The 14,287-nt window shown below is 41.8% G+C and overlaps 1 protein-coding gene across 1 annotated transcript in view; it reads left to right on the plus strand.

Moving 5' to 3' along the window:
* The window catches only part of LOC114244630 (alpha-2-macroglobulin-like protein 1), a 43,090-nt gene extending 29,568 nt beyond the window's left edge, over positions 1–13,522 (plus strand). Inside the window, exons 21-28 of the mRNA XM_089735204.1 lie at positions 359–481; positions 1,290–1,647; positions 2,148–2,293; positions 3,863–4,046; positions 5,653–5,813; positions 6,352–6,469; positions 6,936–7,126; positions 7,566–13,522. Of these exons, the coding sequence (XP_089591330.1) occupies positions 359–481; positions 1,290–1,647; positions 2,148–2,293; positions 3,863–4,046; positions 5,653–5,813; positions 6,352–6,469; positions 6,936–7,126; positions 7,566–8,261 (1,977 nt within the window). The 3' untranslated portion in view covers positions 8,262–13,522. The remainder of the gene's footprint in view (positions 1–358; positions 482–1,289; positions 1,648–2,147; positions 2,294–3,862; positions 4,047–5,652; positions 5,814–6,351; positions 6,470–6,935; positions 7,127–7,565) is intronic.
* Positions 13,523–14,287: the final 765 nt, after the last annotated feature.

The raw sequence follows: 14,287 nt of genomic DNA on the forward strand, positions 1-14,287 counted from the left end.
CTGTTATAAATAGTATTGTGGATGAATGAATTTTAAAACAGCGACCCTAAGAAAAAAGCCCGTCTAGAGTATCAGTCTTCTTCTTCGTCGCTTCCTCATTACTGAGGGTCGTGACCACCTTGGTCTAGTTTTCGGGCCAGCTTCCTCCAATGTTGCCTGCATTCGGCCTGCTTAATGGCGCTCGGGACGCTGGTGTTTGTGGCCTCCTTGACAATGTCCGTCCAGCTGGCTGCCAATCTGCCTCGACTTCTCTTCCCTTCCACGTGACCTACAACTATGGATTTTTCCAAGTTGTCAGGATTTCGTTGGGCCATTAATTTATTTAATTAATGAAATGACCGCCTAATCTCACTCGTAGGTACTGTGGCCGAACCTGCCGCCTCCCCCCGCGCTGGACCGAGCCGAGCAGTGGCTCACTCACCAGCAAATGGAGAACGGCTGCTTCCGGAACGAAGGTCAGGTCTTCCACAGGGAACTCAAGGTAAACTAAAAATACACCAGCTCTATTTACGACCAGAAGTTTTTTATTTTATTGCTTAGATGGGTGGACGAGCTCACAGCCCACCTGGTGTTAAGTGGTTACTGGAGCCCATAGACATCCACAACGTAAATGCGTCACCCACCTTGAGATATAAGTTTTCAGTATAGTTACAACGGCTGCCCCACCCTTCAAACCGAAACGCATTACTGCTTTACTGCAGAAACAAGCAGGGCGGTGGTACCTACCCGTGCGGACTCACAAGAGGTCCTACCACTAGTAAAAAAAAGTTTTTTATTTATATTGCATAGATATATTGTCGAGCTCACAGCCCACCTGGTGTTAAGTGGTTACTAGAGCCCATAGACATCTACAACGCAAATGCCGCCACCCACTTTGAGATATGAGTTCTAACGTCTCAGTATAGTTTCAGAAGTTTCTTCTATCTCGTTATATTTGTGATTTAAAAGAAAAACGACGGTGCCCCTGGTATTGCTAATGTCCATGAGCGACAGTGACTACTCACCATCAGGCGCTCCATCTGTCTACAAGACTAATAAAAAAATATATGTTGCATTTTTTCGGGACCACAAGTCTGTTTGCAAATCCGTTAGTAAATGGCATCACGAGCTAATGTGCAGAATGGTGATACCGGTCCGTGCGGGCTCACAATGCTCTTTACTGTCAATCAAATCTGGTATGGACCGTAACCCCAGTATGCTAGTATACTATTCAAGAAACACTACTCTTGATGATGAATCCTGAAGTACTGTAAACCAAAAAAGTAAGACCCAAATGTTTTTGACTCCAGGGAGGTCTGAACGTTGAGGGAGAAATAGCCAACATAGCGTTAACAGCTTATGTCGTCACGTCTCTAGTGGAAATCAATTCCCCTCTCTCCTTCAAACTCCTCCGAAACTCCCTCTCCTGTCTCCGAGCTCTCCCCCCGCACAAATCCAAGAGCCCCAACAAGATATATGCCCACGCTTTGCTGTCCTACGCCTACATGAGGCTGAAGCGATATGAAGAGGACTTGAGGCAAACCAATGAGGCGTGGACTTGGGATGGAAGGAAAGCTGAGGGGCTGATGGAAGATGAAGAGTTGAGGGAGGTGTTGGAGTTGTTGAAGATGGCCAAGAGAAGTGGAGAGTTTATGTGGTGGGAGACCAGTAAGTATTGCTGACGGTCTCTGTACTGTCGTGATTAATGCTAGCAATGTTATTGTTTGCAATGGACTTAGAAATCGGTAGACTTGAAGATATCTAGGACAGCCACTGGTTCTTTTAATTGATCTCAAAATATGGGAGAACAATCTCCTGTTATTATTAATATCCATATATTTTATATTAAATTTTGTTCAACTCTCCCTCTCTCTCTTTTTCTCTTGGATTATTAATGCATCCACTGAACGAGAGAAACTTATCTTCGCTATAAATTTCAACTCCCTCTCTCTCTCTCTCTTTTGGAATGCATCCATAGAACAAGAGAAAATGTTCGGTATAAATTGCAACTTCAATAAGATTTTGTTTTCGTTGTGATACCATACGGGCATGTGCCCTACCGTCTTGCATATTTCTGCCGCAAGGTAACCATGAGATTCGATTGGATCTCCAGCCCCACGTGTAAGGGGGGTTGGCGGGGAGGGTCTGAGTGCGCGGTGTGTCCGCAGCCAGCCTGTCCAGCACGGTGGAGGCGACGGGGTACGCGCTGCTGGCGCTGCGGGACAGCCCGCCGGCGGTGCGGGAGCGGGGCCGCCCTGCGCTGGCCTGGCTCGCCGCGCAGCGCTCCGCCGCCGGGGGCTTCGTCTCCACGCAGGTCAGACTGCACTTGACTATTTGACCTACTTTTTTTCTTTTCCTACCTAAGCTAAGAGGCTATATCAGCGTAACCTTAACTAGCAGGTGAGTTCACGAGGCTCAAACCTGACGACGTTGCTAACACGAACACCCTAGCAAGAGACGTCCTTCGCAGAATCTACCACCGGATCGGAAACGTGACCCACTGAGAAGATCCGGCGAGAAACTCGGTGGGCTACTATTTGACTATGACGTGCATGTATACTGTATGCGCGCGAGTTCATGTCCATCGGGGCCAGAGGCGACGTGCGGGGGACAGCTCGCCTCACCTTCGCCCACCGCACCACATTTGTCTGACGTCGAGCGTTGTCCTTGACGGTTGTGACGCGCGCTTATCGATATCGAAAATTTACGCTAACGCTATTGTGTTATTTAACCATGACTACTCCGCTTCCAAAAAGTTCAGATAGAATAAAATCTACTGAAAGAAGATACATACTGATCTGTCGGTTGTCTTTTCATTTGATAGTAATTGAATTGGAATTTAAAAAATATTTTTCTCTATTCAAAATAAACAAGTAATTACTCATCACATTTATTTTATTTCATATGTGGCAAAAATACCTTAAGTTACATTAAACCAAATTGACAGCTGTTGACTAAATCGGTAGTTATTATCGACATTACCATACTTAACGAGGTCACAGCACTACCGCATTCCTTAGGATGGACATGAACTCGCGTGCCTACTGTACATGTCGGATGATCCTCCAGGTGCTAGAAAAGGAGGGAGGAGGGAAAAGTACAGATTGTATATTTTGTACCGAAGATAAGATTACTGGTGGTAGGACCTCTTGTGAGTCCGCACGGGTAGGTACCACCACCCCGCCTATTTCTGCCGTGAAGCAGTAATGCATTTCGGTTTGAAGGGTGGGGCAGACGTTGTAACTATATACTGAGACCTTAGAACTCATATCTCAAAGTGGTTTTTTTTTTATTGCCTAGATTTGTGGACGAGCTCACAGCCGACCTGATGTTAAGTGGTTACTGGAGCCCATAGACATCCACAACGTAAATGCGGCACCCACCTTGAGGTGGCGGCATTACTGTTGTAGATGTCTATGGGCTCCGGTAACCATTTAACACCAGGCGATGAGATCGTCCATCCATCTAAGCAAAACTTCTAGCTTGGAACCAGATGACAGAGTGTAATCTGTCCCCAGACTATTTATGCATCATTCCACTCTTGAAACTGGGATCTATAGATCATTTTTTACCAGGTACTATAGACAGGGCAGTGACACCTACCCATTTAGGCTCACAATACGCCATAATATCAGAAATTGCTTAAATAATTTGTCGGGCCTCATTTTATTTAACATTGCTATGCGTACATCGGTGAAGTCATTTGTGAAGGTTTTTTATATTTTATCCGAAAAGTTGGTACCTGTCTGTGGGATTCGAACCCTGGTATGGTTGGTTGCATAGTCTATACGAGTGCACAGGGCGTCTTATCCTTTAGGCCGCTAGGACTTCAGGCTTTCTCGTGAAAATCTCATTACAATTCAAACCCTAATTGATTTTGCAGGACACTTTAGTGGCGCTGGAAGCTCTGATAGCCTGGTCCTCTCTCTTGCCGAAGACGCAAACAAATTTGACAATAGTGGCACAAACCAACAAGATGAGTGCGAGCACGAGGCTGACGCCTGGCTCCAAGGTACCAGACCTCATGAAGCTGGGTCCGGCCGACAAACTCAGCGTTATCGTTGAAGGTCAGATATGTTGAGTCTAGCATATATACATATAATGCAGCGGTCGGGGAACCGGGGTAAATTACCCCAAATGGGGTAAAATGAAATTTTGGGGGGTAAAACCGAAAAAAATTATTTAAATAAACAAGCTTTTTTATGGGGGCTATATATAAAATTTAAACTAGTTTTTTCGTCTAATAATACAAGAAAAATATCATCTATATTATATATTATATTATATATTATAATATTATAAAGAGGAAAGATTTGTTTGTTTGTTTGTTTCGAATAGGCTCAGAAACTACTGGACCGATTTGAAAAATTCTTTTTACATTAGAAGCCGACACTGTCCCTGATGAACGTAGGCTACTTTTTTTAATTATTTTTTTTTGGTTTCATGTGTGTTTTAATGTTTCCGAAGCGAAGCGAGGGCGGGTCGCTAGTATGAATTATAAAATACAAAGAAATTATCTTTTACTTATATTTTCTGGGTGTGTGATTTTTTTCCCTCAACTGTATATTACATATATATTACTATTATTACCGTTATGTATTACTAGGTATTACATTGATAAATTGAATAAATTATGTATAAATTAAATTTTTAGTTATTGTTTTCTTTTCAAGATTATCATGGGGGCTATAATATGAAAGATGCTAAAAAGAATCGATTTCGTTTTTTTTTGTTCTTTGCCATGGGGTAATATCAACTTACACAAACAAAAATATTTTGGGGTAATAATTAAAAAAGTTCTCCGACCGCTGATATAATGATATAGAATATTCTAGAATAAATGAACAATAGAAGACCTAATTGCGTTTTCTGTAATGTCGGCATTACGCCCGGGTTTTCACACATAAAATCTATTACAATGAAAATACAATACAATTCTATAAAACGTTAACATTACTTGCTTATTACAAAAAGCCACGTCTTAATTTTTACACAATTCGCCATTTTTTGTTTGTTATAGCAACTAAAACTTCTTTTATACAAACAAATGTAATTAATTACCGCGAAACAATTCACAAAATATGGCTTAATATTCACAATACTTATTTTTACGTGATACTGACGTTAATTTATAATACGTAAATTACTTTTAACTAATATAAAGTAACATTATTATTATCCAGCCTAATAATAGATGGCGCCAACAACATGATTTGCTTATATAAAAAATATATATTTATAAATACTTTAAATACCAGTTATAAATATTTTTCTGACAGATATAAGTAGAAGAATTATTATTTTAATAATATATTAAAAAGCACCTCACGCACAATAAAATATTTTTTTTTTTCAATTTAAATTTATTAAAACTTATTTTCATTTTTTAGTTTAATGTTATATAAAGCGTGTTTTTTTTCTTTTTTTTAACTATTTTTTATTCTTTCATTTTTTAGTTGAATTTAAATTTTTCCATTTTTTCTTTAATTTTTTTTTAATATTGAGTTGTCATCTGTCCTCGATAAATCTACAAGGTTTGAATGAAATCTGGCCGTTCAAAGTGGGTCGCGTCTAAAGGAGTCAGTTACAAACATACAAACATACATACATACGTCTGTAGCTAATTTAAAAGCGTATTTAAAACATTCGTTGAGTAAAGCTCCGTGCATACAGGGTCGGGGTGCGCGCTGGTGCAGGCGACGCGCTCCCACAGCACGCTGCAGTCGGACGAGCTGCACGACAAGCGGCTGCTCGTGCAGGTGTCCGTGCGCACCGACGGACCCTTCGACTGCGACGCCAACACCACCTTCTGCTTCTGCGCCGCCGTCGTAGAGGTCGCCTATTGAATTTGATGAAAATTTAGAAACATTGTGATTTCAGACTCGATGAAACAAAAAAATAAGTCCATAGAGACAGTTTAATACAGCGCCATCTATGAGATTTTTTTACTAGTGGTAGGTTTACTTAGATGGGTAAACGAGCTCACAGCCCACCTGGTGTTAAGTGGTTACTGGAGCCCATAGACATCTATAACGTAAATGCGCCACACACCTCGAGATATAAGTTCTAAGGTCTCAGTATAGTTACAACGGCTGCCTCATTCTTCAAACCGAAACGCGTTACTGCTTCACGGCAGAAATAGGCAGGGTGGCGGTACCTACCCGTGCGGACTCGCAAGTGGTCCACGACGATACGAGAGAATAATTGTTTTAAATACAGAATTAAAAGATACGAAACCCATTCTTTTAATTCACACGAAATTTCGTCCTTGTAATGTCTTCATTTAGGTTATCCGCCCGTGGTCTCCATACAGCAGCGTGTGTCCGTTTGTCCGACTTAGGAAACAATAAACTACTTCTCTCTTCTCTCCAGGTCTGTGTGCTGTGGAGCGGCGACTTCCCCGAGATGGCGTTGCTGGAGGTCAGCTTACCCTCAGGGTTCGGAGCGGATGCTGCACGACTGTATTCGCAGCTTCACAAATCTGAGACGTGTAAGTTACTTGATGCTGTGGTGTTTGGTGTCGGTTTAAAATAGCACTACCATATCTTTTCAGTGGGTGATTATGAAGCCGACTAAAGGATTTGAAGCAGATGGGGCAGCAGAGTGTTGTGCGTGCGCGTGTGCGTGCTTGCGTGCGTGCGTGTGTGCGTGTCTTGGTGTGTGTTTGTGTGTGTGTGTAATACCAGTGTATTCACCAACCGGCACACGTTGGTGGCACCATACGGTAAACCAGCGTGGGTACGTATTGTAAAGTACGAGATCCTATTTCTAGCATGAACCAGCCTATTGTTCCAGTTAGGAAGGTGACCCAGCCTTTATACGATTGCGACTTCGACTTGTCTCGACATTCACAGTATGAGGCCTATAGACCTCATCTACGCAATAAAATATATATCTAAATACAAGTTGTAATACGTTTAGATCAGACACATTTGTAAGTTCGCGTGTTCCCTCAGTACTCCGTCGCATAGAGGTGTCTGCGGGCGGCGGGCGGGCGACGCTGTACCTGGGCGCGGCGGGCGGGTGGGGGGCCGGGGGGGCGCCGCGCCGCTGCTACCGGCTGCACGCGGTGGGGCCCGCCGCCCGGACCCGGCCCGGACACGCGCGCCTGCGGGACTACTACCGGCCCGCTGTCAACGACACCCAGGTAACTAACTGGTGGTACCTCTTGTATTACTGGTGGTAGGACCTCTTGTGAGTCCGCGCGGGTAGGTATACCACCCCGCCTGTTTCTGCCGTGAAGCAGTAATGCGTTTCTGCTTGAAGGGTGGGGCAGCCGTTGTAACTATACTTGAGACCTTAGAACTTATATCTCAAGGTGGGTGGCGCATTTACGTTGTGGATAGATAATATGGGCTCCAGTAACCACTTAATACCATGTGGGCTTTGAGCTCGTACAACCACCTCAGGAATAAATATAAAAAAAAAGGTGGTGCGATGATCTCCGATCGGTGGCCTCTCTATATCTGTATCTTCCTCTCTCTTGTGTGTGTCTCACTCTCTATCTATCTCTCTCTAAATTTTGAATAATATTTTGCTTTATTTAACTTAACAAAAACACGTTTTAAACCAAGTTCGTTCTGTAGATGTTCACAATACCCGAAGACTGTCCGCCGCCGGTCTCCCCGGAGACGAACGACTACCACAATTCGGACAACCTGTTCACCAAGGCCAAGTCTCCGGGGAGCGAGATCCTCATCACCGACGAGTACAGCTTCGAGGACATCCCCGACGGGATCCCGCTCGATGACCCGCTCTACGTCTACGAGAACCTCGTCAAGAGAACTGATGACGTAAGCGATAGTGTTGCCAGTAATTTCGAGTCCGTACCGAATAGTAGTAAAATAGATAATTTCAAAATTAATTGTAGCGGTAATTTTAATGACAGTAAGACGTTTGTAGATCACAAATTGGCCGCTTCAGAGTTGATTAAAGGTATATCCATGTTGAATAGGAGCATTGGACATTTTGATACTCATATCAAGAAAAATAATAACTCAAAATATACAGTAAAGGAAAGTAATATTGACAGTGATATTGGAAGTGACATGGCAACTTCGGTTGACAATCCGAATTTATCGCAATTCCATGTAATTGACAGCGAAAAAGATTTAGATGTACCCTCCGGTGTGGAAGGGCCGGTGCCAACGATAGTGCTGCCACCACAAAACTTTGTGTTGCCAACAAATAATTTTAATTCACCCCAAAGCATAGAAAGAAGAGAATACTACCTTAATAGTAATTCTAGACATTTAAAAAGACAAAATTACGGCTCTAATTGAAATTGAACTAAAATTATTGGACTTACTTAAAGATTTTAAGACTGTAGTATTTATATTAATCTATTTATAGTTATTGAATATTAAAAGACTAAGTGTAAAATAATTGGATGTTGGTAACATTTCGCTAGTGTTAGAGTCCTTGGTAGTGGAACCTTCTTTGCTATTTCTACCTACTTTTTCCTGTCACACGGATGGATATGATCATCCTTATGTCTACCGAAGATCATAAGTAGGACAACCTCCTCCTCCTCGCGTCGTTTCCTCACTGCTGAGGGTCGTGACCATTATAATTCGACATGATTTTACTCCTTGTGATGTCCCGCCAGCGCCTCCGATCATTGGCCGCATGAAGGGCGTCGTGGAATGGGATCTCTAGTGTGGTGCGGATTTGGTCGAACCACCTTGTCGGACTGCGCCCGCGCGGTCTCTTTCCCTCGATCTTCCCTGTCACGAATAGTCTTTCTAAGCTATCCGGTGTTTTCCGAGCAATATGACCGAAGTACTCGAGTGCGCGGCGAAGGCAGAGTGTGGACAGTCTAGTCTTGATCTGCAGTTGATCTAAGATAGACTGATTGCTTCTCTTCGCTGTCCAAGGTATCCGGAGCATTCTTCTCCAGCACCACATCTCAAAAGCATCCACGCGTTTGCGATCAGCTGCTTTAAGGGTCCAGGTCTCCGCTCCGTATATAAAAATGGAAAAGACCAAAGTGAGCACCAGTTTTGTCTTTGTTTTCTGGGTAATGTTATGGTCCTTCCAGATTTTACCGAGCTGGGTCATGGCTCCCTTTGCCATTCCAATACGCCGTCGTACTTCAAGTTCGCTGGATCCAGTGTTGTTAATGTTGGAGCCTAGGTAAATAAAGTTGTCAACAAGCTCAAGGTTTAGTGTTCCACTAAGCTCCAACTTTTTTGTGCGATCAACGACCATGATCTTAGTTTTGGATCTGTTGATGGCGAGTCCCATCTCCAACCCTATCTGCTCCATCCTGTTCAGAAGCTCTGTCATCTCTGCTTCTGTTGTGGCAAGCAGAGTGGTGTCATCTGCGTAGCGCAGGTTCGTCACTTTGACACCACCTATGGTTATGCCTCCATCCCAGTTTTCTAGGGTCTTGCGCATGATGTATTCGCCGTATATATTAAATAGAATGGGTGACAGAATACACCCCTGGCGAACTCCTCTTCTGAAATTAAACGGGTTTGACGTAGTGTTGTCGACCCTTACAGTGCCCTGACTGCCATAGTAAAGGGATTGGAGAAGAGCTATGAGGTGCATGGGTACTCCGAGTTCCTGAAGGACCCGCCATAAGCAGTTCCAGTCAACGCAGTCAAACGCCTTGCTGTAGTCAACGAAGCACAGGATAACAGGTGTATCGAATTCGTAGCATCTTTCTATTAATTGTCGGATGTTTAGGATCTGCTCACGAGTACCTCTGCCTTTGACAAAACCAGCCTGTTCCTGAGGGATTTGCCAATCCAGAAAGTGTCGGATTCTGGAATTGATAATATGCAGCAGGATTTTACTTGCATGTGAGATAAGAGCAAGGGTCCGATAGTTGTTACAGTCTTTCGTGGATCCTTTTTTGTGTAGAGGCAGTATTATGGAGCTCCTCCAATCATCCGGCCATTCACCATTCTGCCAGATATGATTGCAGATTTTATGCAGTACATCTATTCCTGCGTTGCTGAGTGCTTTAAGAGTCTCTGCTGTGATGTTATCATGTCCTGGCGCTTTATTATCCTTTAGTTTTGTCAAGGCCGCCTTAATTTCCGAATGCAATATGGATGGTTCTTGAACTATATCAGCCCAAACAAAATCCGGACTACAAGTGGTGTCATTAGTGGGGTTCTTGTAAAGGCTTTCACAATAACGACGCCATCTTTCTGTGATCAGCTGAAGGTCAGTGATGGGGTCGCCATCCTCGTCGCCGATAACCCAGGTCTTTGCTTTGAATTTCTTCGACAGCAGACGAACTTTCTTAAATAAATCAGAGGACTGTAACTTTAGGGAGTGCGACTCAATTTCTTTACAAATATTTTCAATGAAAAAATTCTTGTCACGTCGGCAGCGTTGTTTTATGTCTTTACTGAGTGCACTGTAGTTTTCAATTTTATCTGATCCTTGTAAGTTCTTTCTGCGTTCAATCAATTCCCGTGTATCGTTTGAAATCCACATAGATCTTTTTTGTTTTGCTTGTTTAGGCACTGTTTCTGAGACGGCCGATGCAATAGATGATTTCAGCCGCTGCCACAGCCCTTCGGCAGACTCACTGGCTGGTGGTGTTGTACCTAAAAGCTGTTTGTCGAGAGCATTGCGGAAGCTATCTTGCTTGTCCGGGTCTATAAATTGCAGACGTCTCGAGGATCTACGTTTTTGCGCTTTGAGGCGCAGGCGGAAGTTTGCAACCAGGAGCACATGGTCTGAACCACAGTCCGCCCCAGGATAGGTCTTGACATTTGATACGGTGGACCTCCAGCGAGAGTTGATCAATATGTAGTCAATCTGGTTCCTGAATCTGTCACCTGGTGATTTCCATGTATACAGTCGCCTCGCATGATGTTGAAAGCAGGTATTGAGAACCGTGAGATCTTTTTCCACGCAAAATTCTAAAAATCGTTCTCCACGGTCATTTCGTTTGCCCAAGCCAAAATTTCCTACAGTGCGTCTTATGTGTCCATCCGCTGTCGTTTCACCGACTTTTGCATTCCAGTCCCCAAGAATAAAGGTTATCTCTCGATTGGGTATTGATCCGAGTGTCGCGTCTAGTGAATTATAGAAGTCGTCGATATCCTCGTCCTTGGCCTGGGCTGTTGGGGCATATATTTGTATGACATTTGTTATGCATGGTTTTGTGTTGAGTTTCAAAGTCAGTATTCTATCAGATATCGGATGGTATCCGAGGACGTATTGGTTCAGGTAGGGTGGCAGCACAATTGCAACTCCATTTCTGCTTGAATTTTCATTACCTGAGAAGTACACAGTATTTCCAGTAGATGTTTTAAAATGGCCATTGTTTCTCATATGTGTCTCGCAGATGCCCAGAATTGACAAGTTGTGATTTTCCATTTCTTTTTCGACGATGGATAGTTTTCCCGCTTGAAGAAGCCCATTCACATTCCACGTGCCAATGCGCTGTTGTTTGCGTATTGAGATGGTCTTGGAGTCGCCAGTAACAATCCTTCCTTCTGAAACCTGACGAGTTACTTCATGGGAAGCTTCGGTAGCCAATTTCACACCACTCGCCCCGGGTAGCGGGTGGCGCCGGTGGTCAGTCGGGTCGCATGACAGAACATCAATTAATATATCTGTCGACATCATGAGGTTTTCTTGGGAGAAGTTCGTGGTGGGTTCCCAAGTCCTTCCACGTTAGTCTTTTAGAGGGGATTTAATTCCTCAAGGTCACTAAAAGCCTTCGAGTCGGGTTACTTAACCGCCGCCCGATGTTCGGCGTTGACTTTTTACAGTTGGTTATGTCATCTCCAGACTAACCCTCCTCCTTTTGCATCCGGGCTTGGGACCGGCATCGGCGGAGCGGAGGACAACCTATAGATACATAATTATGATTGCATTTTCGTAATGACTCAAAGAGGCGGTATTATTTATTTTGAGGTTTTAAGAGCTTCAGTAACTAATCCTAAAAGTAGCCAATAAACACCCACACATAATAGATTTAACATTTAGTTTATCTATTTATTTATTATAACGTATTTCAACCACACACACACACATGAATAGATTTAGCATTTGAGTTATCTATATAATATATATTGTCAATTCGTTTAGGCAAACGGGCTTTGATAAAATCCAAGAATATAATTATTATTAAAAACTACTTGTACGGATTAATCTCGAATTTTTTTTGACATTGTATTTATTTTACGACATTTCGAATCATTTACGTACATTAATGTAAAAGTAATATTAATTTCATGTTAAAGATTCACGATAAAATAAAAATAAAAACGGTCTAGAAAAATAAAAAATAAAAAGTTGGTGACATTTTCTCTCTATGCACCGTAGTTGCGATTAGCTTAATACAAACTGACGATCAGCGCACAATTTACTAGCGATAACGATTTTTAAAAAATTACACTATAGTATAAGATTGATTCGGACTAGACCTAGTGATTGTCGGTTAGCTAGGCTCGACAACGACATTGTATACACAGAAACCTCTATTCGCATTTATTTAGTTTTTAATACTATTAATAAATACATAGATAATAAATAAGCTGAAAAGCTATTTGATTTAAGCGACATTTCGCTTAATAAGCGACATTTATCTTTGTAATTATAGATTAGTTTTATTTATATACTAGCGACCCCCACGCTTCGCTTCGGAAACATTAAATTTTATTACTGATAGCTGAGTCCCGCGGTTATTGTCGTACCGCGGGTGACGCCACGGGGCAAAGCCAGTCTGAAAAAAGTTACTCCTTATATCATCAGCTACCTATCAGTGAAAATCTCGTCAAAATAGGTCCAGCCGTTCCACAGATTAGCCGGAACAAACAGACGGACCAAAATTGTAAAAAATGTTATTTTGGTGTATGTACGGTATATAATTATAAATATATTCATAATAATATGCATGTAGTAAAAAGCGGTTATTTCAATATTACAAACAGACACTCCAATTTTATTTATATGTATAGATTAGCATTAACAATTCGTTCATAATTGAACTTCAATTAAATTTACCCCACTCAAATACGTGGAGAACTTTTTTGCTACGATATTATTTTCCAAACTTTAAACTTTAAATGGCTCTCCTGTAAAGTTGCAAAAATGTCGCTTAAACAATACAAGCTTTCATCCATCGATATGATGAACTAAAAAATCCTTAATATTTATTTACACGGAGTGGGTAGGTTTAAATAAAATCAACATAAAGTATATTTCGGCACGACCCTTATATCGATTTACGAAGCGGTGTTATGTTATATAGTGTTATAATATAATGTTAGGTTATATATAATCTTACTCTATGCGTCAATGATTGAAAACGTGTTTAATTAAAGCAATAAACTCGTGACGTATCTAAATGCTACTAACTTCATGTCCGACTTATCGTGCGGTCGTCGCACTGTCGATAACTCCAAAAAATTTATCCTTAAGTTCCAATAAGGATAGATGGAAAACAACTTAACTATAATTTTACACTTATTTAAACCGATTACTTAATAAGGACGTATTTATTTTCATTGCAATTTAAAAAGAAAAATATAATATATAGGCTGTGAATAAAAAATTTTTACTAAAATTGTGTTGTTTTTTTTTAACCTACGGAAGCCTAGGCAAAGCAATGTTGACACGTGACTGCCACGTTTTGTAATTTTAAGACTTCATTATATTACCTTGGAACTTGGACGAGTATACAGCTCTGATGGATGAATAGAGGACATCAGCAATGCAAGCGAGAACGCGCTGCCCACCACTAAGAACGCTACTCAAATCACGTTTTTTGTAGAAGAACATATTAGTTCTCAGAAAACAACATGGCATTCCAGAGCCGTGTCGTCAGCGGTAAATTTTTTGTCAAAACGTACTGAGATTGTGCAACGTTGGAGGGTGATAATGCATTGGGAAAAATAAGCTGACTGAGTTATTTCAAACAAGTTCTCAGAGCACTCAGAAAGGCGGCGAGCTTCATGCTATTGTCTATGGCCTTGGTTGTCAAACTGCGGGCCGGGGGCGAGCAAACAATTTTAATAGAAATAAAAAATACTGATATTTACTATCTTTTTCATTACAGATATGTTTTCACGCCCATTTCTAATTAATAAGCTACCCACGTTGCATAAATAATAATTATAATTGATTTATTTTAGGAACAATCGCCTTTTGACACTTGATATTAAATATGTCAATTGACTGGTGGTCAACTAAACAGTCCAAAAATGTATGGCCCGCAGTGATACCTCACATTGTCCTATGTAGTCCTTGACCAGAAAAGTGTGACGACCACTGGTCTATAGAATCCGATAATAGGGAAAGTGTACCATGACGCTTGTCTGCCTATGACATG

Source organism: Bombyx mandarina, chromosome 19, assembly GCF_030267445.1.
Source record: "Bombyx mandarina strain Sakado chromosome 19, ASM3026744v2".
NCBI classification, from domain to species: domain Eukaryota; kingdom Metazoa; phylum Arthropoda; class Insecta; order Lepidoptera; family Bombycidae; genus Bombyx; species Bombyx mandarina.